The following is a 27,935-nucleotide window of genomic DNA, read 5'->3' as shown; positions in this document are numbered from 1 at the left end:
TATTCTAGGGATAAATTTTTGTGTTAGTTCGTGGAGTTTATCTTTAAATATTAGCCAATTCTCGTTAACAGATCTCTGGTTATAACCGGCTTCGAAGAGTGGGAAAAAAATGCTCAGTTCATGATTAATGGCATCGTAGTTACCCTTGTCATAGAGGGTGATTGTTTTCTTTTGTATTTCATGGCGCTCGGTGCAGAAGGAAAAATCTGCTTGAATTACTTTATGGTCGCTTATGGGCTCTAAGTATGTAATGGAAGACAAACTGTCAGGGTGAGAGCTTAGTATTAGATCTAAAATGTTGCTCGAATCGCCTGCGATGCGTGTTGGGCATGTTACTAGTTGGTAAAGATTAAAGTTCAAGCAAACATTTAGAAAATCTCTTGATTCTGTACTGATTGGCTGTGAATGAGAGCGGTTGAGCCAGTTTATTCCTGGATAATTAAAATCACCAAATAGAAGAATATGCGCGTTCGGATAAGAGGTCATGAGCTGGTTGAGCATATTGTTGAGTTCGCGGGAAAAGTTTGGGCTTGCATGCGGAGGCCTATAACACACGCTGATTATGACTGAATGCGGTGAAGCACGGCACAAAAGCCACAGTATCTCTAAGTTAGATGGTAGGCGGATGGGTGAACAAGGTAATTCCGGTCCAGCAGCGATCAGAACACCACCCCCTCGAGAATCTGTGCGGTCCTTTCGATAAAACAGAAAAATTTGGCAAATCGGCAATAACTTCAGCATCAGTGATATCATTAGTAAGCCAGGTTTCATGTGACTAAGCAAGACACGCGTTCACGTTTCGGCATAAAACTGCGAATATTAGTGAAGGTTACAGAGAACGAAAGATGATTATTTGATAAAGTACGGGGACGGGTATTGATTGCTTTCGGGGGAGGTGACCGCTATGGCATCTCTTGAACGGTCTGCGATGGGATATCGTACATATAACGCTTAGCACCAGTGTGCAATGTTTTGTAGCGAAGTGAAAATTTAACTTTTTTTGATTTGGCGAAAGCTACAAGGTGGCTACGCGCGGTTTGGACAGAACGAGAGAAGTCTTCGCCGATGCTATAGGATGTGTTTAGTTTCCGGGCATTTGAAAGAATATTGTCTTTAGTTTTGTAGGACGTGAATTTGGCTATTATTGGGCGACAGCGGTCGTTAGACTGGCGCCCAAGACGATGTGCGCTTTCTATTTCTTTAGGGTCGATTGATATGTTAAGACGCTCTTGGCAGTGACGAATGATTATTTGTTCAGCCTCAGCATATGTTTCGGTCGTATTAGCGTCTTCAAGGCCATAAAATATTAGATTGTTCCGCCGCGATCGATTTTCAGCGTCGTCTAGGCGTGTTTCTAATGCAGAGACTAAGCAGGCTGTCTGGGTGGCGTCAGTTCGGACAGTATCGAGGTCTTTTTGTAAGGTTTTTAGAGTTTGGTAGTGGTTCTCGAGGTCGGTCATTCTTTCGTTCAGATTGGAGATGGTTTGGTTTGTCGTTAGTAGCTGGTTTTTTAGTTCGCCCACCTCGGCGATGAGTAGGGATTGACTGGCTGAAATTTTTTGCAGCTCGGCAAGAATGGTGTCAGAATCGGGACCGGGGTTAGTTTCAATATCACCAGATAATAACAACAGAAGGGAGCGGGCAAAATCGGCAACAATAGCACTCAGACACTGTGGGCTTGGCAGCTGCACCAAGAAGTAGTTACTAGTTTTCTTTGCGAATAGGCTGTATTGTGCACCAACCTGCATTGTCAGGAAGAGCGGATTAGTGGTCTTTGCCATGGCACAGCCACCAAGCCCACGAAGTGTCGTTGACGGATGCTCTGGTTTTATAGTTGAATATGGTGATGTCGACTGTGATGGGGCGATCCAGGAGGCAGCAAGGGTTGGGCAGATCCGTGGCGGTGTGTCGACGGTAGCGGTGACGTTGACGTAGCCGGCCTCAAATCCGCCGCAGCCAAAATAAATCGCAGGTAGGGATGACGAACCCGACTGCGCAGTCGTCCGGCCAGGCAGAAAAGCAGCGACGATCGTGACAAGCACCTGCATTGTCAGGAAGAGCGGATTAGTGGTCTTTGCCATGGCACAGCCACCAAGCCCACGAAGTGTCGTTGACGGATGCTGTGGTTTTATAGTTGAATATGGTGATGTCGACTGTGATGGGGCGATCCAGGAGGCAGCGAGGGTTGGGCAGATCCGTGGCGGTGTGTCGACGGTAGCGGTGACGTTGACGTAGCCGGCCTCAAATCCGCCGCAGCCAAAATAAATCGCAGGTAGGGATGACGAACCCGACTGCGCAGTCGTCCGGCCAGGCAGAAAAGCAGCGACAATCGTGACAAGCACCTGCATTGTCAGGAAGAGCGGATTAGTGGTCTTTGCCATGGCACAGCCACCAAGCCCACCCTTGCAGCACGGCCTTTGCAGGCCATGGTTGTCCGAAACTAAGCCCCCGAAGGAGCACAGCAGGGTTAGCAGAGCCTCTTCCAAACGCACACCCCTGAAAGAGCCGGGCGCCGGGCGACGCTTGTACCCAATTTTACCGGTGGGTGTCCGGCGGCGGGTTTTTTTCTGGCAACGGATGATTCAGCGCTGTAGCCGGTTTCTGCCCTCAGGAGTCAGAATGGATGTGGTTGCAGTGGTGAAAAGGTTCTCAGTGCACAGCAAATGGTCATTCTGTTGTGGAAGGATCCACAACCTTTCTGCCTCCGCCGCGATTTCTGCGGAATCAACGACTTGGTGACACATGTGCATCTCCTACATATCGGATGCGCATCTTGGTCAGGAACCAACCCTGTTCTACGTCCAGAGCGATCCACTCTGCAAGTGAACGAGCATGAACCCTCCAGGAGACTCATTTGTGCCGGGCAGTTTCCTTGCTGTTGCAAAAGGTTGGACGAAGACGACGATAGCTTCCTAACGAAGTGCATCTGATTGCGTATACCAAAGGAACAAAATTCAAATGCTTTGGCGTGCGCGAAGGCGAGCCTTTAAGGTAAAAAAAAAAAATACTGTGCATCGTGCAAGAGCGGCAAAAACACAGATACTACAGGTATGTATGCATCTAAAGGAAATATGCATGATGAAAAGTACTTACTGGAGTTTGCACCCAGCCTGTAACGCACCAGTGATAGCTGCAATGAGGATTTCTTCAGTGCGTGATTGCTTTAGTTGCACCGGGGCCTGAAGGCGATGTATTTTATCGTTTCTTTTCTTTATGTGCGAAAGGGCTAGGTAGCTTAGATACCACAGGCGGCTGTGTGCGCTAGGCCGTAATATTTAGCATATTTTATCGTGACTGCCATCTGACTAACAAGAAAAAAAAAAATATGGTGTTTTAATGTACTGCCGTTCGCGAGCCTCATGACCAGCTCAACCAATCGGCTCGCGAACGGCAGTGCATTACAACAAACGCCCAATTTTTTTTTTCTTTTTAGTCAGGCGGCAATCGTGATAAAACATGCTAAATATTAAGGTGTGCCGCACACAGCCACCTGTGATATCTGCGCTACCCGGCCCCTTCGCACATAAAGAAAACAGACAAAATACATCGCCATCAGACGCGCCGAACAAATGCTCATTGCGGCTATCACTGCTGGGTTACAGGCTTGGTGCTAACTCCGGTAGATACTTTTCATCATGCACACTTCCTTTAGATGAATACATACATGTAACGAAGTGTTTTTCGCACAGTCGAGCGTATGCAGTCGGTTGCTAAGGTCGGCCATTCACATCTTGACGCTTGGTGGCCTTAATTCAAGCTTCACGTCGTCGTTGGTCGCGGCTCGCCGAAAGAAACCTGAAAACCGCGTCTTGCATCTCGGCACGCTTAGAGAGTGACAACCGTACGCGGCAGGTGTGGTTGGCATCGCTTTGCCAAGCCTGTGACGGTCACCGTGCCGCCCGGTGGCGCCGAGAAATGCCGTCGACGCTGTCCAATGTGTTTCCATCGGTCGCCGCTACGACTTCGCGCATGCGCAGAAAACTCGCGCAAAAGGCAGACTGAACACTCTCTAGTAAGCTTGTTAAGAGGAGACTGGCTCTTAAAGCTATTTTATTGTGAAAGCAATACTAATTTCACTTTTCAGCCCTTCGTGTAGCGAGGCGGTAGCTACCATTGACCTTTAGCATGACCTTTGGAGGTGCCGCCAAGCACAGCTGCACAAAAACAGGGGCCCCAACTCGCGCCGTCCACTCGCGAGGCAGTAGCTAACAAACGCGACCTAACTAACTCCCGCTCCCTCCGTGAGGGAGCGCTACAGCCGGAGTGAAGTCATCCCATCTGCCCCAACTCGCGCAGTCAACTTGCGAGGCGGTAGCTACCAACCGTGGCCTAACTCCTGCTCCTACCGCAGCTACCGCCGGGGGTGCAACGTTGGATACTATAGGAGGTGGCCTAGCGGCAGGTGGAACCAACGCAGTCTCCAAAGATGATTTCATTTCTGCTGGCGTAAAGAATGCCGTTGCAGCTGATGCCGGAGCGGCAGTTGTACATTCTGCCTTAACCTCCCCCACAACCAAGTATATTGTTGCAGCCACGGCACTCCTTGCCTCGCTACTAGTTATACATAGACTAACCAGGTAACGCCCCGCAATAAACAATAGTTGAACCATATGCCGTGGCCAGAGTGAATCACTGCATAGCCATAAGCATAACCACAAGCACCACAACCAGCTACACCACCAGCTGAACCTAGGCGTAGTCATAGCTATTGCTTTCGCAATTACCAGGCTTAACCAAGCTAAGCCACCTAATTTTTTTCTTAAATTTTCATCAAACTAGGCATGATGCATTTTCTTGCACCGATTTCAAATATGTCACCATTTTTCCAATTGGCTAATTAGTTCAAAAGATAAATGAAACTAATTGTTCATAATTTGCAAAAACAATGAAAAAATAACCACTACAAAAAATTCACATGAACACTTTAGAAAGCATAAGAAATAGAATGTTAGGAGCACTTTTTTGATATAACGAATATTAGCGATTTTATAGCAGTTCAAAGTCCACTGTTTCAAATGTGGGTGCCCTACTGCCTGATCTAGAGCAAAACTAAAAACTTTTGAAATGTAAATTGCAAAATCTGTTCCTAACATTGTGTGCTTTGCACTTTTAGCTACAAAACTTATGGTTCTACCTCCATTAAAGCGCTAACCGCATGAGGCGACAATTCGCCGTGACATGCCGCGCTACGCCGGCGCGCGACGGGGGCTGAGGGCCGCCAAAGCATTGCCGCTCGTCGCTGTCGCTCAGTTTCTGGGTTTTTAGATAACTTGGCGTGTCGCCCGGAAGTGACTCGCGAGGCAGCCAATCGCAGAAGACTTTGGGGTGCTCAACTTCCGCTCTGGCTTTTTTTTTTGCTTTTGTGTGTGAAGTTTGTTTTCCTAGTCCGGTTTGGGCAAAGAACCTGGTGCCTGCACGGGCATACTTCGTCTGATCCGTGTATATATGAGAACATCGAGACAGTTCAGTAAAAGCTTGGAAAGGTAGGAAAAAAAAAAAGGCTAGTGTGGCTCAGTTCAGTTCAGGTGTTCAGTCGTGTCCGACTCTTCGTGACCCTATGGACCATGTCACGCCACGCTTTCCGGTATCTCACTATCTTCTTAACATCACATAGCTTCATCTGCAATGCCTCGAGAATGCCATCTAACCATCGCGTTCGCTGCCTACCCCTTCTCCGGCGACCCTCAACCTTTCCCAACATCAAATCTTTCTCCAGTGACTCCTCTCTTCTCATCAGATGACCAAAGTAGCTGAGCTTTAACTTTAGAATTTGACCCTCCAATGAGCAGTCAGGGTTTATGGTCGACAATATCAACTGATTTGATCTTCTGGCAGTCCAAGGAACTCTTAAGAGTCTTCGCCAGCACCACAATTCAAACGCGTCAATTCTTCGGCGGTCAGCCTTTTTCACAGTCCAACTCTCGCATCCATACATCACAACTGGAAAGACCATAGCACGGGTTATACGGATCTTGGTTGGCAGACTAATGTCTCTGCTCTTTACTAGGCGGTCAAGGCTAACCATTGCTCTCTTTCCCAGAAGCAGGCGTCTCCTAATTTCATGGCTGCAGTCTCCTTCCGAGGTAATCTTGGCGCCCAAGAACAGAAAATCTGTCACAGCTTCCACTTCTTGTCCATTGATGCTCCAGGACTTGATAGGGCAAGACGCCATGATCTTCGTCTTTTTAATGTTCAGTTTAAGCCCAAACTTCTCACTCTCTTCTTGTACGCGCATCAGAAGTCTCTTGAGTTCCACTTCACTTTCTGCCATTAAAGTGGTATCATCCGCATATCTAAGGTTGTTGATACGTTTTCCAGCAATCTTCACTCCAGCTGAAGACTCGTCCAGACCGGCCTTCCTCATGATGCACTCTGCATATAGGTTAAATAGGCAGGGCGACAGTATGCAGCCTTGCCTCACCCCTTTCTCAATCGAAACCAATCAGTAAGACCATGCCCAGTTCTGACTGTGGCCTCTTGCCCTTCATAAAGGTTCCTGAGGAGACAGATGAGGTGAATTGGAACTCCCATCTCTTGGAGAGCTTGCCACAATCTGCTGTGATCTACGCAGTCAAACGCTTTCGCATAATCAATAAAGCAGAAGTAAATGGGTTTCTGGAACTCTCTTGCTTTTTCCATGATCCAGCGAAGGTTGGCAATTTGGTCTCTAGTTCCTCTGCCCTTGCGAAACCCAGCTTGCACGTCCGGAAGCTCCCGATCCACATACTGCTGCAGCCTACCTTGCAGGATTTTTAACATCACCTTGCTAGCATGCGAAATAAGCGCGATCGTGCGGTAGTTGGAACAATCTTTGGCACTGCCTTTCTTTGGAATGGGGGTGTAAACTGACTAGTGTGGCTAGATATTGTTAATTTTCGAAAGGAGCAGGAGAAAGTCGCTGCTTGCAATGCAAGTCGGCATTGCAGTGTAGTAACTCACCGCTTCGCTGTGACCCTTTAAAATGCAATGCGTTAGAGGAAATTTCATCAGTTTTATCGTACTTGTTTAGTGTTAGAAACGGGATATAATGTAATTGCACTCCCCTTAACCGAATGACGAGGCGGCGGTGACAGAGCAACGCTGAAAACGTGTCTCTGTCGCTGAGCCCCGTCGCTCCGTGCGGTATGCACCAGTGACAACAAGCGTTGGCGGTGGCGTCACGCGACGGATCGCTAGGGGCTGTTGCCTCATGCGGTTACCGCTTAAAGGCAGAGACATCGCTTCTGCAAATGAGCATGAAGTCAAGAATGTGTGTTTTGAGAAAACGAGATTACTCTCTTTTAAACTATTTTTTAAATTTATGGTTTTAATTTATAATCCTGAATCACAAATGACTGCAATAAAGCATAAATGAACATTCTAGACTAATTTGGAAGAAAGTTATGGCTTGTCAAACGTGGCAAAGATACAGCTCATTTTGGCGACTGGGACAAAATATTTATTTTATAATTTTGGAAAAAAAGCAGTGGTTAAAAAGCAGTGTTGCTGCAGAACTTATACGAGTATCTTTCTGGCAAAAAAAAAATTATAGCAATAGCTGCTATAGAAGCCGAGATATCGCTCCTCCAAAATGGTGACTGTTCCCAAAATTTAAGAAATTTTGAGAAATCGGCGAAAAAACGTTAGCATATTTTTTAATTACCAATGCTAACAGCAAGTCGATAAAATGAGTTATGACTGGTTTTTGCTGTGACTACACCATTTCCCGTCGAGATAATTGCCCCTGCAACTCGGAAATAAATTTATTTTGGAAAGGTTTGCGATTCCGCATGCCCTGCGTGATGCCGTTTCGCGACCGCCGCTAACTTTTCTGAGCGTTCGACCTGTCGCATCCACGAAAACTGCTTAGGTATCACTTTTTTATTTGCATTGTCATGATTACGATGCTCATACGCAAAAGCAATCGCCTCGAGGAAATCGTTCGCTCTCCCGTCTGTCGTGCCAAGCACCACCGGAAACGCCGTTTTACGACCGTTATCGGCCCATCGCGGAGCGTCGGTGCTTCATCACTGATTGCCGATAACATGATGGCGCGTTGTCGAGTCTCCGTCGCGCCTATCTTTACTTTTCTTCGCCTTTTAGACCCATATAAAGCTCGAACCTAAATTTTCCGCATTTTACGCCGTCACGAAGTCACAGTTCGGCCAAAGTCCGCCTCTGCTCTCACACTGACAAGGAGAAAAAAGAAAGAAGGCCGCGGAGGCTGCCGGAGCAGGAAGCTGCGCCGCTTGCATCGCTGCATCACCGCATGCGTGCACCACGCTTCCATCAAGGCGGTGAGCAGGAAGAAGGGAGCTGTCTATCGAAAAACACAAAACAAGGGGAGGCCGGTGGCCCGACGCACGTGCGAAGCGTAGGAAGCGCTTGCTCTGCCGTCGGCCAGAACGCCGGGGTCCGCTTTCGGCGCGCTTCGTAACTCGAAATGCCGTAACGCTTTATCGTAGTGTACAATCTTGCAACACCAGCCAGCTTTGTTCAGTACCTTTTAGGTAGAACTGCCGCTAATTTTCCCTGATACAGGCACGAATTCCCCGAGTTTTTCCAGATTATCCAGGTTCCCTGAGAATTCCCGGTTTTCCCGGTTGGTAGACACCCTGGCCTTACTTCATATTTTGGTAATATTAATAATGCAGTGTTTGCATCTTTGTAAGTTCATCTTTTAATTTTCTTGTGTTTTGTATAACTGTAGCCCCCCTCCCCCCTAAACCAATGAGACAGGCAATGCTGTGGGAATAAATAAAAAATTAAACATCTCCTCAATGCAGCCAGAACCAACGTTACTAGAACAAACTCAGTTTCACAGCTCCGCCCGCAGAGGTGTCCCAAGTGGCGGTCGCGAGAACCAGCGGCACTGCAGTCGACTCTTGCTCCTTGCGGGCGCTGTCGTCTGCTACACGCGGCGCGAAAGCATGGAGCGGCCGGCACACACGTAGCTGTTAGGTGTTGCCATGCCGTTGTCAGATGGGAGGAGGTTTGGTACCAGAAGGCTGCGCGCCTCACGGTATCACATAACCTATCGACGCGTTGCCGTTGCACTCTACATGGCTGCAGTAATATTATAACTACTCCTGCTCCGTCGCCGCCACTCTCTGCACCGCAGCTGCCAGCGTCGGCAACTGCAGCGGTCTTAAACGCTGCAGTTGCCTGCAAAGCAGTCACTGCGCTTCAGCTGCTTTTGGCTTATTTCTTTCGTTTTATTTTTATTTCGCGACATCGGGACTCTCCATGCCGACCTGTTTTGCCCCAGGGTGCAAAAGTGGGTATCGAAATGAAGACTCAAAAGGCCGTCATTTCTTCGCGCCACCGAAAGACCCTATCGAATTTAAAAGATGGGAGCAAGCCCTTCACAGAAAAGACCGACAACTGACTTCGAAATGCAAGGTTTGTGATCTGCACTTCAAAGAGGAAGACATCTTAAAGACATATCGGCATATAATTCAAGGTAAGGAAGTAATTTTAGATAGAGGGAAATGGATGTTGGCACCAGGCGCTCTACCGAGGCTTTTTCCTTCATTGCCGGCACACATTTCAAAACCAAAGCATTCTAGACAGAAAAGAAAGTCACCAAAGGATCGCGCTTCCCCATGTGTTTCGACAGTGGTGTCGGAAGCGAACCTACAAGACTTCGTATCAGAGCAGCACGAACAGGACAGCAGCACTGCACAAACGGACTCGGACTTTAATCTCGATTGCCTGGAGTCTAACTTTGCCAACAACTCAATGGAAATTTGAGTACTTTCGAGATGAGGAGACAGATGAAAGATGCGGGCTGTTTTACACTCATCGTCTACTTCGAGGAAACTTGCTAGTTGAAAAGACTTTTGTGATCAACAAGCGGTTGTCATGTGCAATGAAGGCGTACACCGGTAAAGTGCACAAAAAGTTCTTATATAATGTACAAAGGGTTGGTGAGGTAGAAGGTCTTCTTAAGCAGGCCAGTGAAATAAAATTGTGTGAGGGGGCCGCAGTTTAGAGCTTAAGCGAAGATGCATCCATAAAAACTGCTCTGTGCTAACTTCACGACAAGTTTGTTCTAACTGTTTAAGGCTGCGCAGAAATATTCGGCAAGCAACAGGGTCAGAAAAAAGAAAACGACTTGAACAACTGAAGACACAAATTCTGCGAACTTCGGCAGCAAACAAGAAAAAGAAAGAAGAAATAGTGCCGTTAAAAGAAAACCTCGAAAAGAACTCTGAAGAAGATTTAGAGCGGCATCTAGAGGACCTTCCGCACTTGCAACGGCTGGCTTTAATCACGGTATTTAAACAAATAAAAGCCAAATAGCCGTCTGGGATGAGGTATGATGCCGAATGGCTTCTCAATTGCATGCTTGTGAGGCTAGCGAGTCCAAGGGCATACAAACTTCTGAGTGACCTCAAGATGCTACCACTACCAAGCATGAGCCGCCTAACTCAAGTACTCAAAGGCATTCCCTGCAAATATGGCTTTAATGACGTTGCTCTTGAAGCAATACGAGATCACATGCTAACAAAAGACGACCACGGGAAATTAGGCACGCTAATCTTGGACAAAAATAAGTTAAAGCAATGCTACGACTTCAACAAATCGACATACAACGTCAACGGTTTCATCGACTACGAAGGTGTCAAGGAAAATGCTAACGAGCAGTTGTGTTACCACTTGAATTTTATTACAATTACCTCTACAAGCAATAAAATAGTGTCGTTACTACTTTTTTTTTTCTGTGTGTGCATAGGGGGGCGGGGGGGATTTCTCAAGGCGATAACTTGCTATAACTTTTTTTTAGAGAGAGGGACTCGTGTATGTTCTGTTATTTATTTTTGCTCTGCTTATGTCCATTCCCGCTGAATCCTTTCTCAGTTGATTCGCTAATTAACTCCACTCATCCGACATTCTTGTATAACATAAGCAACAAAGCTTTTTTTTTAGAAATGCCTACGGATCGTTATTCTGGGTCAGACCTCAAAAATAGGACACTAAGAACAAACGTTCCTATTATACAACGACGTAGGCCGTTTGCTGGCATTAAATCTTCGTCTAATAAGTACTGGAATACCCGCTACAAAACAGAAGCCAGTGGACAAAGCAACGAACAGCGCTGGTGAGCAAGTCGACAGCATTGTCAGATTTGTTTCATGGCATTAACGAGGGAAGCACATAACGCGCTCTCCCAGGTAACACTTAGCTTCGAAGCCAAAACATTCGTAATTTAGTTATAATTTTATTGCAGCCATGTAGAGCGCAACGGCAGTTCGCTAAAACGATTTGTGCGCTGGCCGCTCCATGCTTCCGCGCGGCGTGTAGCAGACGCCGCGCCCGGGAAGGAGCAAGAGTCAACCGCAGCGCCGCTAGTTCTCGCGACTGCCACTTGGGACATGCGACTGCCACTTGGGACACGCTCCTCCGCTGGGCGGTATGGGGAGCTGTGAAACTGAGTTTGTTCTAGTAACGTTGGCCAGAACTGCCCCATTCCAAGTCCGCTTACAGGTATGACACTACAATCGTCAATGGCATAAATATATTGCTACCACAAGCATAACACAGGTTACAAAACAGGAGTTGAAGCCCTGAAATGGAGATTCTTGAGAGTAAAATTGTTTATGGAGCTGACTATAGTATCGACATATAAAACACTACGGAATTATATGAAAATGCCACTACTACGAGAACATGAATTAGGCTGCTAAATTTGAAGACACACAAGACACAGGCAGATTCATTAAATGGAGCCCTCAAACAATTATTTGCATCTACTCAGCCTCAGGTCTTTTATATACGCTCTGCTTTAGAGCTCTGCACTTGGTTTAGTGACTTTAAATAAAACGAGAATCGCATAAGGACGTAGAACTTCACTATGAGAAGTGTCATTTCTGTCAAACATCCAAGCTTTGTTAACCTTTGTGCTTTGCAAAAACATCCCAAATTCACGCATGCTATTTGCATTAATCTGCCCTGAACTACAAAAAAATTTCAAGACTCTTCCAGCGTGTTTCTGAGCTAAGCTCCGCAGACGGATTAAGAAGACCTCCATGGTCGGAGTTTGAGGTTTTTTTTCTTGTGCGCGCACGATTTGCTCGAAATGAGATATGCAAAATAAGTACCGCATTTTGATTTGTGCTTGAACTTTCGAGCCACACAAACTGCAATGTAAGCTATGAGACTGCTAGAACTGTGTATAATGACGTACTTATGATCACCTGGAGAAAGGGTATTCAAAGTAGGTTCGATGCCCTCGAGCCTTCCCTCATCAGCCAAACGGTCAAGCTTATCAACCGGGCTTGAAAGAAGCTGAGTGGGTTCCTCGCTTGCACTATATACCTCGAGAAGGGAAGGGCTCAAATGGTAAAGAGAGCAGAAATAGCACGCAATGAGCAAGAAAAAAAGAAAGAACAAAAAATAGGGCGTACAGTAGGAGGAGAAGGGGGGGAAGCACAACATGGGCTAGAACTGTGCTATGCTCTCTGCAGACACATATTTTCCTGCTTGACCAATTATCAACAACGCATCATGGCACTGCAGAGAACAATGCGACACTATGATGCATCGCAAAAGTCCCGCCAAAGAATGTTTTTTGTTGTTTTTTTTTTTAATATGGGTGGGACCTGAGAACTGCCATACCTTCGCCAGGAGGGCATGCACAGCCAGAAACCTCCTACGCCTCTGTTAGTGCACCTTGCACTCAAGCAGAGGCGTGATATATATATATTTCCTGTATACTCTCCTCTCTCTGTTCCTATAGGGCAGGTACTGCACACTTTTGTTTGCTCAGTACAGTTAAAGAGTTCCAAGTTCCCTCAAACAAGAATCTCATCACCTTTTTGTTTGTGCAATCGGAACTCGTATTTCCCGAGCAAGGTCCATTGGCTTTTGCCGCTTTTAAGTACCACCGGGCTCGCCGAATGGTTTTATTTCACCTGTGGTTTCATCTGTCCGGATACACATAGGCCTCACATAGCTATAATTCTCGAAATGAAGCACCAGCTACGCGTGTGTACAAGTACATGTGGTACCGAGGACGCGGTCCCCTGTGACCAAATCAGGGACATACTGTTGTACAACGCGGAATAGACAGAACATCAGCGTAAACGTATGTAACTAACTTGTCATGTTCTTCTTTATCCCAAGTCCACATCTCTTCACCGCAGCGTTTCCGGTTGCACTTGACAACGCCAATGATTCCCATAAGTTGTCTGGTGCTGTCCGGTATATCAGGACTGCAAGGAAGAACAGCAACGTCTGTCAACGTGCGAGCGCTTCAGCGCGTTGATGACATGTCACACTCGTAGGGATAGAAAATATAAGCATATAGATGCTCGTAATCTCCAGTATAAGTCGTGACTAATACTTCTGTCACACGGGCAAGTCCCAACTCCCTCGAACTTCTTTTCCATAAAGGACCACGGAGGGAGTTCAGCCCTAAAGGAGTTGTCGCCGTGTCACACGGCTAAGAACCAGCTTCTCCGAGACGCCGTCGGGGTCCCATTAGGCGCTGTTCGTTTTGTGTATACATATAAAATAATCAAGTTAAAAACATGTGAAATAATTTTTAGCTGCTTTCTTTTCAACAGTTTGAATTGACTTTAAAATATAAATGTATCTTTATTCATGTGAAAGGAATGCGCTGTTACTTTTACTAGCATATCGTGTTTGTCTGTTCTGCTGGCCACAATGTGCTTGTGAAATTCTTGCGTGCATGCTTGGATTTTTGCACATTTACTTTTTTCCATGCTTTGCGTTATGCTGCAGTATTAAAATTCGTTAAAAACGCAAAGTTAATGCGTAAGTACTTCTTTTAAAACTTGCATAAAGCTCGCGGGGAACCAGAGTACTCCCTTTACCTGCTCGAGGGAGATGATTGGAACTCCTTACGCTAAGAACTTCCTTAAACTTCCTTTCCTAAAGGACTGCCGTGTGACATGGTGCGTATCTCCATTGAGATAAAGACTACCTTGGTTGAAGGGAGTTAAAAGGAGTTCAGCCGTGCCCGTGTGACAGCAGTATAAACAACACCAACACTACAACAGAAATGGCACACGGAAAGGAACTAATACCGTTTCTCTGGAAACACGTTGCTCGCCTTGCACATAGGACATGTCAGAAACGGTTTCAGCAGGTCCTGCTCGACTGGATCGTACAGGCAATCGCAGCACACGAAATGCTGACACAATCCAAAAACAAGGCCCAGTTTAGGCTCCAAGCAGACTGGACAGCTGAACCTGTAATCGAACACTTTCGGTACATACATGAAACCAAACAAAGACGCTGAGCAAAAACTACGGTCATTTGAACGCTTTCGGTACCCATCGAACAAAGACGCCAAGTGGTAACCACGGTATCGCTTCGGACGCTTTTGGTTACATATGTGAAACCAAGCAAAATACGCTGAACGACAACCTACGAAGGAGTAATTACTTACATCGCGTCGTAATCTGTCAAGTCCATAGCAAGCCAAAGATGCCAGCGGAAACACGGGGTGACAGGGGGTGACAGGAGTGGTTAAGCCTTGAAGTCGTCTTTACGGTGAGTGAGCTGCACGTGAAGTGAACTGCACCCTATCACGTGCCACCTGCCTCAAACTACTCAAACTACTTCACCACATCAACTGCCATCAACTGACAACTCTGGGACAGGCATGGGACAGGCAGAACAATCAACGGTTACCGCGGGAGCGTGTACTACGTCACTATGTCACGTGTCGAAAACTGATTTTCATTGGCGCTTAACGTTCAAACCGAAGTCAAGTCAAGACGAAGAGCGGATTTTGGATTTAGTTCGTGCTTTGAATAAAACGATAAAACCACGTGCGCGAGTTACACGTGCAGCCACTGTATCATAGGCTGATGTTTTATCTCGACTGTATTAAGAGTACTGTGCGATATATAATATGGCAGAGCGTGTTTTTATCATACGACAGTACGTGCAATTAATTTGTTACGTATCAGATGAAGTTTGTGGTTTGTGTTCAAAACAACCGACGAGAAAACGTCGAGGTAATGTGAACCTAATGATTGTTTGTTTTGTCTTGTTTTGTTGATTTTTTTTTTTTTTGTGGCTTGCAGCGTTCAAACTGCGAAATGTTTGCGTGTTCCCGTAGTACTTCAAGCCAGTGCCTCGGTCATGCCCTCGGCCCAGGAAGCTTTTCTTCCTCCTGGGGGCTTTGTAGTACACTTCATCTTACAGATTGAAGGTTCAAATGGGTTGTATTTGCAAATATGCTTTTTGTACGAATGGAACAGATAAACGTCGGTAGCAGCCGCTTGCCAGCCACTTCAGCTTTTTCAGGCGAGAACGCCGACGACGAATAGACGGTGTCAGTATAAAATGTTGCGCCTGCGTGAAAAACCCATTTCTCAAAAGTTCATAGTACTTACCGGATAGTCCGAATATCTTTCCAATCTGCTCCCAGGCCATATCCTTCTCCCTGCCTTTGAATTCCGGGTGCCGTTTGTTGAGAAGGTAGGGGTATTCTTTAATTGCATTGAGAAGGTGCTCGATCGAGTACTCCGGGACCTCGCTGATTGGTGCAATGGTTTGCGACTAGTAGTCGCGCGACTAGAAATTCGAGCAGTGCCCGATCGGCCCGCGGCAGTCGCTTTTCGACCGATGCGACCATTTGCGACTGTCGCTTTTCGACCGAAACGGTCGCGCGACCGCTGCTAGTCGCAAGTGTGAACCGGCCTGAGAGAGACAACACTTTGTGTAGTTTCATGGCACAGTAGATGAGGATTGAGGAAGGCGACTCGAACACATGCTTTATGCTGTGTGTGCTGTGTCCTCGGTACGCCACCTGACCTCGGTGGTGAAAAACTGAGCGCAGTGCATGCTGCAGTTTAGCGTTCTGTTTAGTCGCCGAATGCCGTCATGCATGTTATATGCTTCCCCCTCCCTAAAGGAAACCCGCTCTTTCAGAGATATGCTGATCGTAGCGTTGGCTTCACTATATTGCTTCCTTATGAGGATCTCCAGTGCGCAAATAATCAGTGAATTTCTGGATTTTGCATTTGAATATGTGGCTTCCTCTTTGTAACGGGTGGCCCTTTACGAAAAAAAAAAAAAAAAAAAACTGCAAATGCTCTCGCCTATGACCATGTGTTGTGGACATGCCAGTATGAACTGATGAAATAGTGTGGTGTGTAATAGAATGCAGTGATGTGCTTTAAGTTCTTGTAATCAAGGGAACTGACTGTGGGGCTGTTTACTCTTGCTGCCTTGTCTTTATGCATCTCGTCTACTCGCGTCAGGCCTTTAAAGTGATTTAAGTACCACCAAAACCTGCATGTGACTTCAGAAGCAGGAGTGTATGTTTAACTTTATTAAAGGGCCACAGCAGGGCTCCTTTGCATGCTGACACTGTAATTGTTGAGGAGTCATGCCTGTTTCTTCATTCCCAAAAACTGCAAAAAGGGAGGTGCATTGTTGTGTTCTGCAGTGCACTAGCAAAGCAGTTCATAAAAAAAGCAGTTAAATATTTGTAAGCATCTGCTGGGGGGGGGGGGGTTCATGTAGCTTTGGCATTAGACTGCTGGTTCCTAGCTTGTGTGGTCGATCCCTTCTGTGGTGCTCGCATTTTAGTGAAATACAAAGATGCTCGTGTGCTGTGTGATGTCTGATGTCTGTGCATGTTAAAGAACCTTAGATGGTCAAAATTATTCTGGAACCCTCCATTAAGGCATTGGTTATAGCTGATATGTGCTACTTCAGGACGTTAAACAACACATACCAATACCAAAATTTGAAAGCCTGATACTTGGTGATGAAAAAGGATTAACTTGCAGTGCAAGAAATATTAGTGCGGTCTGCAGTTAGTGCTGTGAATGTAGTTGCACGGTGAACACACTAGGTGGTATATTCTTTGTATTTACACTAAATGGTACCTTCATAAAGGGCCGCTGTACTCCCACTTCTACCATTAGGTGATGGTGTTGTGACGGCTGCAAGAGCACTTTGTGCCTACAGGGCACCATGGTCAAATAAATGACAAGTGCTCAAAGGACTAATGCTAAATGAGGATGTCTAGCAAAATGGCAGATAAGCCTAACAGAGCCAGTTATGCTTTGAACCTATTCTAGCCCCCTCTTTTTTCTGCCTAACCTGTAGGCAAGTGGTTTTCACATTGAGCATCTCAACCAGAGGTTGATCTTGTTGAGAATAAGGTATACAAAGAACACAAGGCTACATTACCATAGCAGCTTCCTTTTATTGCTTGGATTTTATTTGGAGCCACAATGTTTGAAAGTAACATACTGCAGAACTGTTGTAGGCCGCTACATTTAGAGGAACACTGGATTGTACTGGAACAGTGTTCAAGGCCGATAGGCCAATCCTTTAAAATTCTGAAAAGTGTGCGAGATTCAAGTATACATCTGCCTGCCTGGGGACAGTCAGTGGGCGGGCAGTACAGCTCAACTGCTGATAAATACAGGCATGTGAAGTCTGTGTTAAGTGAAGCTTGAAAATTTTCTAATCACTTATTTTAAAGAAACCCGACGTTTCAGAGCCGGCTTGGCTCCTTCTTCAGGGGTGCATGACGCAGGGCTTGGTGCAGCTATAAATAAAGGAATGGAGGGGAGAGAAGAAGAAGAGAGGGGAGGGGGAACGAGTGGGTGAGATGGGTTTCAGTGAAAGACACTCCTTCCCCCTCTCTTCTCTCCCCTCCTCACCTCTCTGTTCCTTTACTTATAGCTGCACCAATCCCCGCATCATGCTCCCCTGAAAAAGGAGCCGAGCCGGCTCCGAAACGTCTGGTTTCTGCAAAATAAAAAAGTGATAGTTGGAAAATTTTCAAGCTTCACTTGGTTATCAACCCAACCAGACAGGCAAATCTGTCTAAATGTTTAGCTTTCGAAGTCCGTTGCACCATTTATCAGAAATACTGCAAGAAATATGTATGAAAGATGTTTTCATTGAAGTCCTGCTGGTATGCATCTTGGAGCAAAGCTCCACTGATTGTATTCAGAGCTGAAGGTCAAATAACACTTGGAAATGGCCTCTACGGTGGTCCAGGTGTCCACGAAGAAAGTGCGACAGGTACAGCACATGTCCTTCCTATAAGCCATTCCATTAGAGTCCTTTGAAGGTCGAGTCCTGACCCGACTTGAAATAACCTCTATGTCATGGCTTAAGTGTCCATGGAGTAAGTGTGACAGATAATAAACCTATAAACCATTGTGTTAGAGGCTATTTTCCACTTCTCGCATGCAGTGCTACAGCTCAAATCAGGCTTGGAAATGATCTCTACAGTGCAGTTCTGGTGTTTATGGAGAAAGTGGGATGGACGCTGTGCCTTTCGTTCTTATAAACCATTCCGTCGGAGGTCATTTTCAGGCATGATTTGACCCTCAGCTCTGTGCTTGGAACTGACCTCTACCGGGATGGTTTATAGGAAGGAAAGACATAATATCTCTCACACTTTCTCCATGGATGCCTGAACTGTGCTCTAAGGGAAAGGAGGAAGGCAGGAGTGAAACCAGAAAGGGAGAAAAAGGTGCTGTAGTATAGAGCTGAAGAGTAATTTTGGCCACCTGTCTGACCACACAGCACAAGGACACCTCTCTGTTTCGTCTCCGTCGAAACAGTCGCCGGTGGTCAAGTTCGAACCCAAGCACTCTGATTCAGTAGTCGAGCGTCTTAACCACTGAGCCACCGCAGCAGGGCTTGTGGCATACTCTGTCACACTTTTGGAGTGAAGCTTCATTTCTCGCATGCAGAGCTGCATGTTAAATCAATGCCTGGAAATTACCTCTAACGGAAGGCATGCCGTCAGACCTGTGCGCTCCACAGTCACGTCTGCTGCAGCGCCGACCATCACTCCAACTGCTCACTCTTGCCATCACGTGGCTCGCCTACTGACTCGCCAGGTATGTGGCGTTCACCACTGAGAGGAGGAGCAGGAGGGTAGTTTCTACACTGCGCATTCACACGCCACCGCGGAGAGCTGATCGAGTGGAACAGGAAACCGTCTGCCGGCAGGACATGAAAGTGAGTTCTGCATAGAACGCTGGTGAACTTTGTGTTCGATGCAACGCTTGGTTGCCAATGCATGGTGATTAGTTTTGAGAGAGATGGAACAACAAATTAAAATGGCACAATAGAGCATGCAGTTTGATTTTGCCACCGCAATCACTGCGACACGTCAGGAGCAGTCATGTCAGACCCTAGCTTTCTGTGCGTCCAGTGGGCTCAGTTTTGGTTTCGTACAGCAAAAGTCGCCGGATTTTCTTCCACAACGGGGCTTTAAGAAAGGCACAGCATGTCATTTTCTCCATAGACACCTGAACCACGCAGTAGAGATATTTCCAAGCCTGATTCGACCTGCTGCACTGCATGCGAGAAGTGGAAAATGACCTCAAACGGTATGCTTTATTGGCAGTGCATGTGGCATACTCTGTCACACTTTTAGATGGAAGCTCTGCTTCTCGCATGCAGAGCTGAATGTTAAATCAGGCTTGGAAATGACCTCTAACGGAAGACACATTCTGTGCAGAACCCATTTTCAAGCTCTGCACATGTGATGCTGGCAGACGCTTCCCCGCCCCACTTGATACGCTCTCCACCAACGAAAACAAAACTTGACCTCTGCTATGCATTCTTTTTCACATATTTAGGGCACTGTTATTTGTTATGGGGCAATACACTACTATGTCCAGTTTGCAAAAGCGTTTTGTTCTGCAGAAGAAAATGCTATGCATTATTACAAATTCCTCCTATGACACTCCAAATCATCCCATATAAATAAAATACAAACTAATTCCAGTCCTTAAGCTGTCTGAGTACAGGTTTGCTTGTTTTGATAAAAAAAAGAATATAGCACGAAATGACCCTTTTTTGTCCCGCATTGTACAGCTGATGACACACAACATGGTTTGTACTACAAGAAACCCTGAAATGTTTGAGGTACCCAGGTGTAGAGCAAACTAAGGTTTTGCTATGTTGAAATATATACTGGCAAAATGTTTGAACATTTTTTTTTATCGCAACCTAAACAAAATTACTTTTTCTTTCCTCTCCAGAAATGTTCACTGATTAGGTTGTATTGATAAGAAATGCATCTACCATTCACTTTTTTTTTTTTCCTTCTCATTGTATACTTTTTTTTTCTGTATCACTGCACTACCTCCTTTTATAATGGGTGAATTGTTTATTCTATACCTCACAAACTGCAATCGGCGGTGAAGCCCATTAAGCGGCTGTTGCAAACTGCTTTTTTTTTTCGTCGCCCAAGTTTTTGTAAGACAAAAGCGGAATAAACATTCATTCATTCATTCATAGTTTTACATCATTTCAAAAACTGACATAGCATCATCTTGTCCACCACTTCGAAGCTTCCCCATACTAATAACTGGATCGCATTGATTAAAATGTTAATTTTAGAGTTAGGTAAATAATTGTGTAGTTATAAGGATTTTGCAGAAAATTGTGTCTGCCGAGGATGAGAGTTTGTTGCTGCAATATATATATATATATGTGGGGGGGGGGAGGGGGGGGCCTTGTCGATCTTATCCAGCGGCGGCCGCTAACCATGCGTCTGTTTCTTGTGATGCAGATCCTGCTTTTGGCTCTTGGCAAAGCTACTTCGACGCCGAATGACTCGCCGATTGCAACTGATTACGTCAAGCAGTGTGAAAGTGGCGTAATCATCGGGCCCGACCATTCAACCTTCTACGGCTTTGTGACGTCCTCGGACACCAGAACTATAAATGCAGCACGGCATCCAGGCATCAGCAGTGGGCTCGGCGATCTTATGCAGCGGCGGCCGCTAACCATGCGTCTGCACCTTCTGATGCAGGTTAGTTACAACACCACAATAAAAAGGGATGATCGATTCCTAGTTCTTCTGCTGAGCCCACATGCATGTTTAAGCACTGCTTATGATTGTTTTCGCTGTACCCTGCTGCTTCTTTGTGGCGATATTGAAGAGAATCCAGGACTGTCAATTGAGGAAATGTTTCAGAAGCTCATGGATGGGCAGCAGGTGATACGTGCTGACATTTCTAAATTAAAAACTCTCATTGAAAACACAGAAAAAACAGTTGCGAACTTTGATAAACGGTTGTCTGAACTGGAGAAGACTTCAGATGATGTAGAAACGATGGCTACAAACATTACGGATGTACAGCACACCGTGGCTCAAATACAAGTTACACTGAAAAAGAATCAAGCCAAGATTATCAATTTAGAAGATTACAGCAGGAAATCTAACCTAGTTGTATTTGGTATTCCAAATATTCCTAATGAATCCAAGTCTAAGTTACGTGATAAGGTTATAACAGAAACCTTTGAAGGCAGATTAGGCACCAGCTGCACATCAGTTAGTCGTATACACAGGATCGCTGAACCTTCACCAAAACAGCCTATAATTGTTCGCTTTCAAGACTCGAGAGAAAAAGAAGCTGTGTTAAGCAATGCTTACAAACTGAAAGGGACAAATGTCTCTATCCAAAATGACTACTGTGCTGACACTCTTAAAAGACGTAAATTGCTATGGGATAGTGAAAACGACAAAAAAGGGAAAAAAAGTTCGGCTAATTCACGACAAACTGTGCATTGATGGCCAGTTTCTACAAGTGGAATGACGAAACTATGTCTTGCGTACTCTTACCTAAACGTAACAGTCATCCTTTTTTTTTTTAATCGATATTTATTGCCTCAGGGCAGTAACAGTCATCCTTCTTCGTCCGAAAGCTAGCAGTTAAATACCAGTCAGCTACGCCTCCTTTGTTTTAACGCTCAAAGTCTGGTAAATAAAACAGATGCCTTAGAAGCGCTTCTTTTTTCATACGACCCGCACTTTTGTGCTATCACTGAAACTTGGCTGCACGAATCTATACGGGATAATGAAATTGTGCCTCTCGGGTACAAACATTTCCGGCGTAATAGGGGTTCTCGAGGTGGCGGTGTAGCAGTTATTGTAAAAGCGTTTATTGATGTTATTTCCAGTGAAGAAATCCCTGCATGCGAATCTTTATTATTGAAAGCCAGATATGCAGAATTCACATTCTTTGTTTACGCAGTGTACTGCCCCCCAAGTACAGATGATATGTTCATGTCTAATCTATATGACAATTGTGTTAGGCTACGAGGTAGAAACGTTATAGTAACTGAGGACTTTAACTTTCCTTCGTTTGACTGGAACCACATTAATTATGGAACTTCCTTGCAGAGTGATACGCTCTTAGATATTATGTTTTCAGTAAACCTTCAGCAAACGGTGCATAAATCCACTCGCGGCACCTCTATTCTGGATCTTTTGTTTATTACCAAAATATTTCAAGGAGCGTCCGTGGAAGTTGAAAACGGAATATCGGACCATAAGTCAATATACTTCTCTTTCATATTACCATCTAAACAAGCTAAACCGCCTAAATCAGTCATTCTTAGAAAAGTTTTCTTTCAGGCAGATGTCACCTCGATTATTGACTACCTGGACTTGGTTCTTAACGCAGTTGAAGATGATGTTGAAGCTTTGTGGGCTAAATTTTGTGGTGCAGTTAGGTTTTGTATTGATAGGTTTGTCCCATCGAAACAAGTTTGCAAGCGTAGCCGTAACCCTTGGATAACCAGGGAAATTATTCCCATTAAGCGTAAAATTAGGAGACTACGGAAGCAAAACAAGGAATCAACGGCTCTTTTTGCCAGCTTAAAACTTAGCACGTTACGTCAAATAAATGAATCAAGAAGTTACTTTTCCGATGGTCTAAACAAGTCCATTAGCAACGATGTCCAAAAGTTTTTGCGCTATTTGAAAAAGAAATCTTGACATTGAGCAAATAAATATTGGTGAAACTTCAACTGCTGACGCTTGGGAGATAGCGGAACACTTTAACACGTACTTCCAGGTCATTTTTTTCAAAGCCTGAACATTACGAACATCAGTGTTCAATCTGTGCAAAATCGCAAAGTATTACAGTTAACCATGAAGAAGTCGTAGCCATGCTTCTGAACTTGACGATAGAAAATCACCAAGACTGGATGAAATACCAAATGCTTCTCAGAAGCGTTACGCTGAACAGATATCTGCATTTCTGACTAACCTTTTCCAGTTATCACTAGATTCAGGTGAAATACCAGCACTACTGTGCACAGCGCGTGTTGTCCCAGTTTACAAAAAAGGTGAACTGTTATCTGTCGCGAGTTATCGACCAATCTCGATCACAAGTATGTGTTGTAAAATGCTGCAACACGTTATAGCATCATATATTTGGCAACACTTAGAAGGCAACAAGGTATTATCTGAATTCCAACATGGTTTTCGAAAAGGGTTATCAACTGTCACACAACTGCTATCGACTGTGCATGAACTTGGATGTGTGTTGGATGGAAACAGTACTTGAAGTGTTGTTCCTAGACTTCTCTAGAGCTTTTGACCGTGTTTCACATGCAAAACTGTTGCTTAAACTGGAATGTATTGGTATTCCTCAAAGTATTGTCCACTGGATCAAAGCCTACCTTAGTGGTAGGAAACAGTACGTCACCATCAGTAACTGTTCTTCTCGGATGTTAGATGTTACTTCTGGTGTGCCTCGGTGAAGTGTCTTGGGCCCGCCCCTTTTTTTAATTTTTATCAATGACCTGCTAGGTGTTATTCCCGTGCAGATTTCTGCCCGATGATTTGCTGACAACTGTGTTATGTTTAAAGAAATTACGTGCACAAAAGATCAAGAAATATTACAGGATACTTTAGAAGCTATTTCCCACTGGTGTACAAATTGCGCTATAAGTTAAACACTGATAAAAGGGTACTTTTAAGAGTAACAAGGAAAATATACCCATGTTGCTTTACATATCAGCTTCACAACAATAATATTTTAGAGGTGGAGTCATATAAATACTTAGGGGTTACGCTTACAAATAAATTAATTTGGTTGAAACACGTATCAGAAACTTCTGCTGCAGCACTTCAAGAACTGTGGTTTCTTAAGCGAAAACATAGAAATGCTCCTTCCAGTACTAAGCGTCTTGCCTATAACAACTGCGTAAGAAAACTTGAGTATTCGGCGGTTGTATGGGACCCCCATAATAAAAAAGATATCATACAACTCAAGCGTGTGCAAATGTGCAATTTATATTTGGCAAATATAGAAGACATGATTCACCATCTATGCTTATGAAACAACACAACATACACACCCTAGAATTCCGAAAGAAGGTTAGTCGCCTCATCTTGCTTCGTCACTGCCTACAAGGAAAAAGAAAAATGAAGTTGCCTAAATGCGTCAAAGCTCATTGTACGAGGAGAACCAGATACTCGTAGGAACGCTCACTGGCACCAATTTTCGCCCGCAGAAACACATTTGAAATAGCTTCTTCCCCAGAACTGTATCCGAATGGAATGCTTTACTTTCTCATATTTTTCTGTCCAGCAATTTTGCAACAGTGTTGGAACAGAGTTTGCTGAAATTTGCAGTTCAACAGTAATGAAATGGCTGTGTGGTATAGAAGATATCACACAGTCTCATTTTGTGTCGTTTGGTTAAGCTGGTTACTCTTGTTCACCTCTTTCTTTGTGCGTGACTATTCCTTAACTTCATCATCAATGTTGTATATATGGCTTGTGGGGGCACTCCTGCAAAGATTTCTCTGCTGAGAGGTGCTATCAGTCCAGTTAGAGGCTGTAAAGCTGTCATGGTGATTGTTAAGTGAGGATGGAAGAGTTAGGATGTCCTGAATGCACAGAAGCTAGTCACCAATTTTTGGGACTCTCATTTGCACTTGCTTTCTGACTGATTATTTGAGTCACCATGGTGGAAGTTGGCACCACCAATTTGGGTAGTTTTGGGAAGTTTTGGGACTTTTGAAAGAAGTTGCCTGTGAGTGAGCAGCCTCAGGACATGAATAACGTAATGCCATATTCCATTTGCATACATGGTTATCCTGAACTGGGACCAGAAACTTTCCTTTCTATCTATCTCGAGCAAAAACCACACCACTTTCTTGCATTCTGTTTTTATTGCTTTCATCACTGTACAGCAACATGGTGAATGAAACCAATTCTCCTAATGCTGTATACTGTTTACACTTTCTTCCAGTTCCATTCGAATTATCCTTCATGCTTGTAGCCTTGCCCTCATCAGGTCGCTACATGTTATTTTTGGCAGCGAGCTCACAGTAGGGGACAAGTGCACCCATTGGGTATATCCAGCTCTATCATTCTCCCTCGAACTGGGTGGATCGTTGCAATACAGCAGCCCGTCAAATGTCTAGCCGTAATACATGGAGGCTCTTCCAAGCTCTCACCAATCCGACGCAGACCTGCACCGAAACCTAAAAACATTTACACCGAGCAATCCACTCCTTTAAAGGCAACACTATGCAGCTGGCACAATCACTCCGGGACCGCTACTTGTGCACAGTTCAAGACCCCCCAAGGATCGGTCTACTCCTACGCAGGCAAGGAGAACTCGGAGCTGGACAAACTTTTCCAGCTTCACGATCTTCGAGCCAGTCTAGTCAAAATGAAGAGAGGCACCGCCTGGTCGGGACAAGGTCACCGTCAAGCTTTTGGCGAACCTGCCTGACTCGACCTGCCAGTGCCTACTCGAATACATTAACGCAATCTGGACAGGGGAAACCCTCTTACGCATCAATTGGAAAACGACACTTGTGACTTTCATCCCGAAAGCTGGCAAACCAATCGACATGGATAACCTCCGCCCCATCTCTTTCACCTCCTGTGTAGCAAACTAATGGAGACTATGGTGTGCAACCGGCTATCCGAGTATCTTACACACAGGCACACTTTCGCGGACACCATGTTCGGATTTTGCCCACACAGATCCGCACAGGATGTCCTTCTCCAACTTAACAGGGAAATTCTCAACCCATTAGAACGCCCCCACAATGACCGGGTTGTACTCGCCCTAGACTTGAAAGGCGCTTTCGATAACGTCACACACGAAGTCATACTTACCCATCTAACTGAAACACACTGTGGCAGCAATACTTTCGATTGTATAAGACAATTCCTTACAGATCGACAATCCTACATCAAAATACAAGACAAGGAGCACGGACCATTCATGCTCGGCACGCGGGGCATACCTCAGGGCGCAGTTCTCTCCCCGCTGCTTTTTAACATTGCCATGATGCGTCTGCCGGCCCATCTGGCTAAGGTCGAAGGCGTGCAGCACGCGCTCTACGCCGATGACATCACCCTATGGGCCACAGAGGGCAGTGTGGGCGACAATGAAACCTGCCTGCAGACAGCGGCAGGCATAGTGGACCGCTATGCCCGTCGCTGTGGTCTTCAATGTTCCCCCAGAAATCACAGTTTGTGCATCTCTGCCCCTCTCCAAGATGCACTACACAAATCTCGCTCTCGCTTGCGAGCGGTCCCATTCATGAATCAAAAGAGATCAGAGTACTCGGTCTCTTCATCCATCACGAAAGACGCCCTAACACAACACTAGCCAAGCTCCGCCAGGTGGGGGACCAAGTGGGCCGTATGGTCCGCCGTGTGTCTAACAAACGCGGAGAATTGCGAAGTAAGGATGCCTTGTGGCTGGCAAACGCCTTCATAACCAGTCGAATCCTATATTCGACTCCTTACCTCCACTTGCGAAAGCACGAGGAGGATACCCTCGAGGTGATCCTCCGAAAAATCATGAAACGTGCCCTTGACCTCCCATTCTCCACCTCTAGCAGTCGGCTCATGGCCCTAGGGGTGGTGAACACTTTCAGGGAGCTTTGGGAAGCACATTTGATGAACCAATATACCCGCCTCACACAGACAGTGTCGGGTCGCCGCCTTCTTGCCCGGCTAAGCATTCAACATAAACAATTTACAGAGGAGAGGCTCCGCATCCCAGAACTCTGGAGACGCGCCCTCAGAGTGCGTCCTCTCCCTGCCAACATTTCACGAGAAGACCATAATGGGCGGCGCCTGGCGCGGATGGAAGCCTAGGCCCGCCATTATGGCAACAAATCAGGTGTGTTCTACGTGGATGCCTCGGGCCCTCATCCGTGGGGCTGGTATACGGCTGCAGTCATTCACAACGGGAACACAGTCGATGGCCTTACATTCAAGGCTAAATCTGTAACACATGCTGACGAGGTAGCCGTTGCACTCGCAACCTCAGACCACACTTCTAAGTATATTATCACAGACTCACGAGGGGCTTGTCGGAACGTCGTGCAAGGGCGGACCACCCCCTTAGCCTATAGAATATATCAAAATTGCAGTCGGGACACGGACACCACGTGCCAATCTCTCGTCTGGACTTCTAGCCACCAGGGTCATGCGGGGAACGAGGCAGCTGACTCAGCCGCCCGCGCACTTTCTCTCCGGGTAGTTTCCTCGGGACTCGAATCGGCTGAGGACATCGATTCCAATCCAGCCTACACATTCAAAGATATTGTAATTTTTTATCAAAACTCGCATCGCAAATACCCTAACCCCTGCAAAGGGTTAGGAAAAGCGAACGAGAGGCTGCCCTGCGCCTCTTCACCAACACGATGCTGTGCCCGGCAGTACTTCAACATTTTGACTCCCAATTCACTGGCCAGTGCCAGTATTGTGGGGAGGTGGCTGACACCTACCACATGGTATGGGCATGCCAACGAAACCCATCTCGTCCCCCCATCCCTAACCCTTCCCGGAAGGACTGGGAGGCGACCCTGCTTGGCTGCTGCGACCTACAGGCCCAAAGGGCCTTAACGCGGCATGAGCGGGCGGCGGCTAGGGTCTCCACCCAGTATTGTAAGGCCGAGGCCCTTAAGGCCCTGCGTCAAACAAACCTCCAAAATGTACAATAAATGTTTTCACCACCACCACCACGGTGGTGCAGTGGTTAGGGCGCTTGACTGCTGTACCCAAGGATACGGGATTGAATCCTAGCCATGGCGGCCACTTTTCAATGGAGGCAAAAAGCAAGGCACCCGTGTGCAATGTCAGTGCACGTTAACCCCGGGTGGTCAAAATTTCCTGGGCCCTTTACTACAGTGTCTCCCATAACCCG

At 45.9% G+C, this 27,935-nt stretch overlaps 3 protein-coding genes across 8 annotated transcripts in view; 1 reads left to right on the top strand and 2 right to left on the bottom strand.

Annotated features, from left to right (window-relative positions):
* The window catches only part of LOC146201496 (uncharacterized), a 74,086-nt gene extending 59,430 nt beyond the window's left edge, over positions 1-14,656 (bottom strand). Inside the window, exons 1-3 of one of the 2 annotated variants that reach the window (XM_084587619.1) lie at positions 14,399-14,656; positions 14,034-14,198; positions 13,083-13,196 (exon numbers count right to left, since the gene is read on the bottom strand). In XM_084587619.1, the coding sequence (XP_084443745.1) occupies positions 13,083-13,196; positions 14,034-14,198; positions 14,399-14,424 (305 nt within the window). In that variant the 5' untranslated portion in view covers positions 14,425-14,656. The remainder of the gene's footprint in view (positions 1-13,082; positions 13,197-14,033; positions 14,199-14,398) is intronic. The other variant, XM_084587617.1, reaches the window with a different exon arrangement.
* LOC146201497 (uncharacterized) lies at positions 853-2,306 on the bottom strand. Its single transcript, XM_084583114.1, has one exon. It carries the CDS (start codon positions 2,079-2,081, stop codon positions 903-905), a length of 1,179 nt encoding a protein of 392 aa, XP_084439240.1. The 5' UTR covers positions 2,082-2,306; the 3' UTR covers positions 853-902.
* A 109-nt stretch (positions 14,657-14,765) lies between the features above and the next one.
* LOC146201495 (uncharacterized) overlaps positions 14,766-27,935 on the top strand; it is a 61,284-nt gene continuing 48,114 nt past the window's right edge. For 4 of the 5 annotated variants that reach the window (XM_084587612.1, XM_084587613.1, XM_084587616.1 and 1 more), the window contains exons 1-2: positions 14,766-14,972; positions 20,525-20,767. In XM_084587612.1, the coding sequence (XP_084443738.1) occupies positions 14,925-14,972; positions 20,525-20,767 (291 nt within the window). In that variant the 5' untranslated portion in view covers positions 14,766-14,924. Of the gene's footprint in view, positions 14,973-18,734; positions 18,961-20,524; positions 20,768-27,935 lie in introns of those variants that run through there. The other variant, XM_084587614.1, reaches the window with a different exon arrangement.

This window comes from Amblyomma maculatum, chromosome 1 (assembly GCF_055883805.1).
Source record: "Amblyomma maculatum isolate TAMU_Amacu chromosome 1, ASM5588380v1, whole genome shotgun sequence".
In the NCBI taxonomy this organism is placed as follows: Eukaryota; Metazoa; Arthropoda; class Arachnida; order Ixodida; family Ixodidae; genus Amblyomma; species Amblyomma maculatum.
Note: the sequence above shows the minus strand (reverse complement) of the source record. Positions and strands in the feature narration are given on the sequence as shown.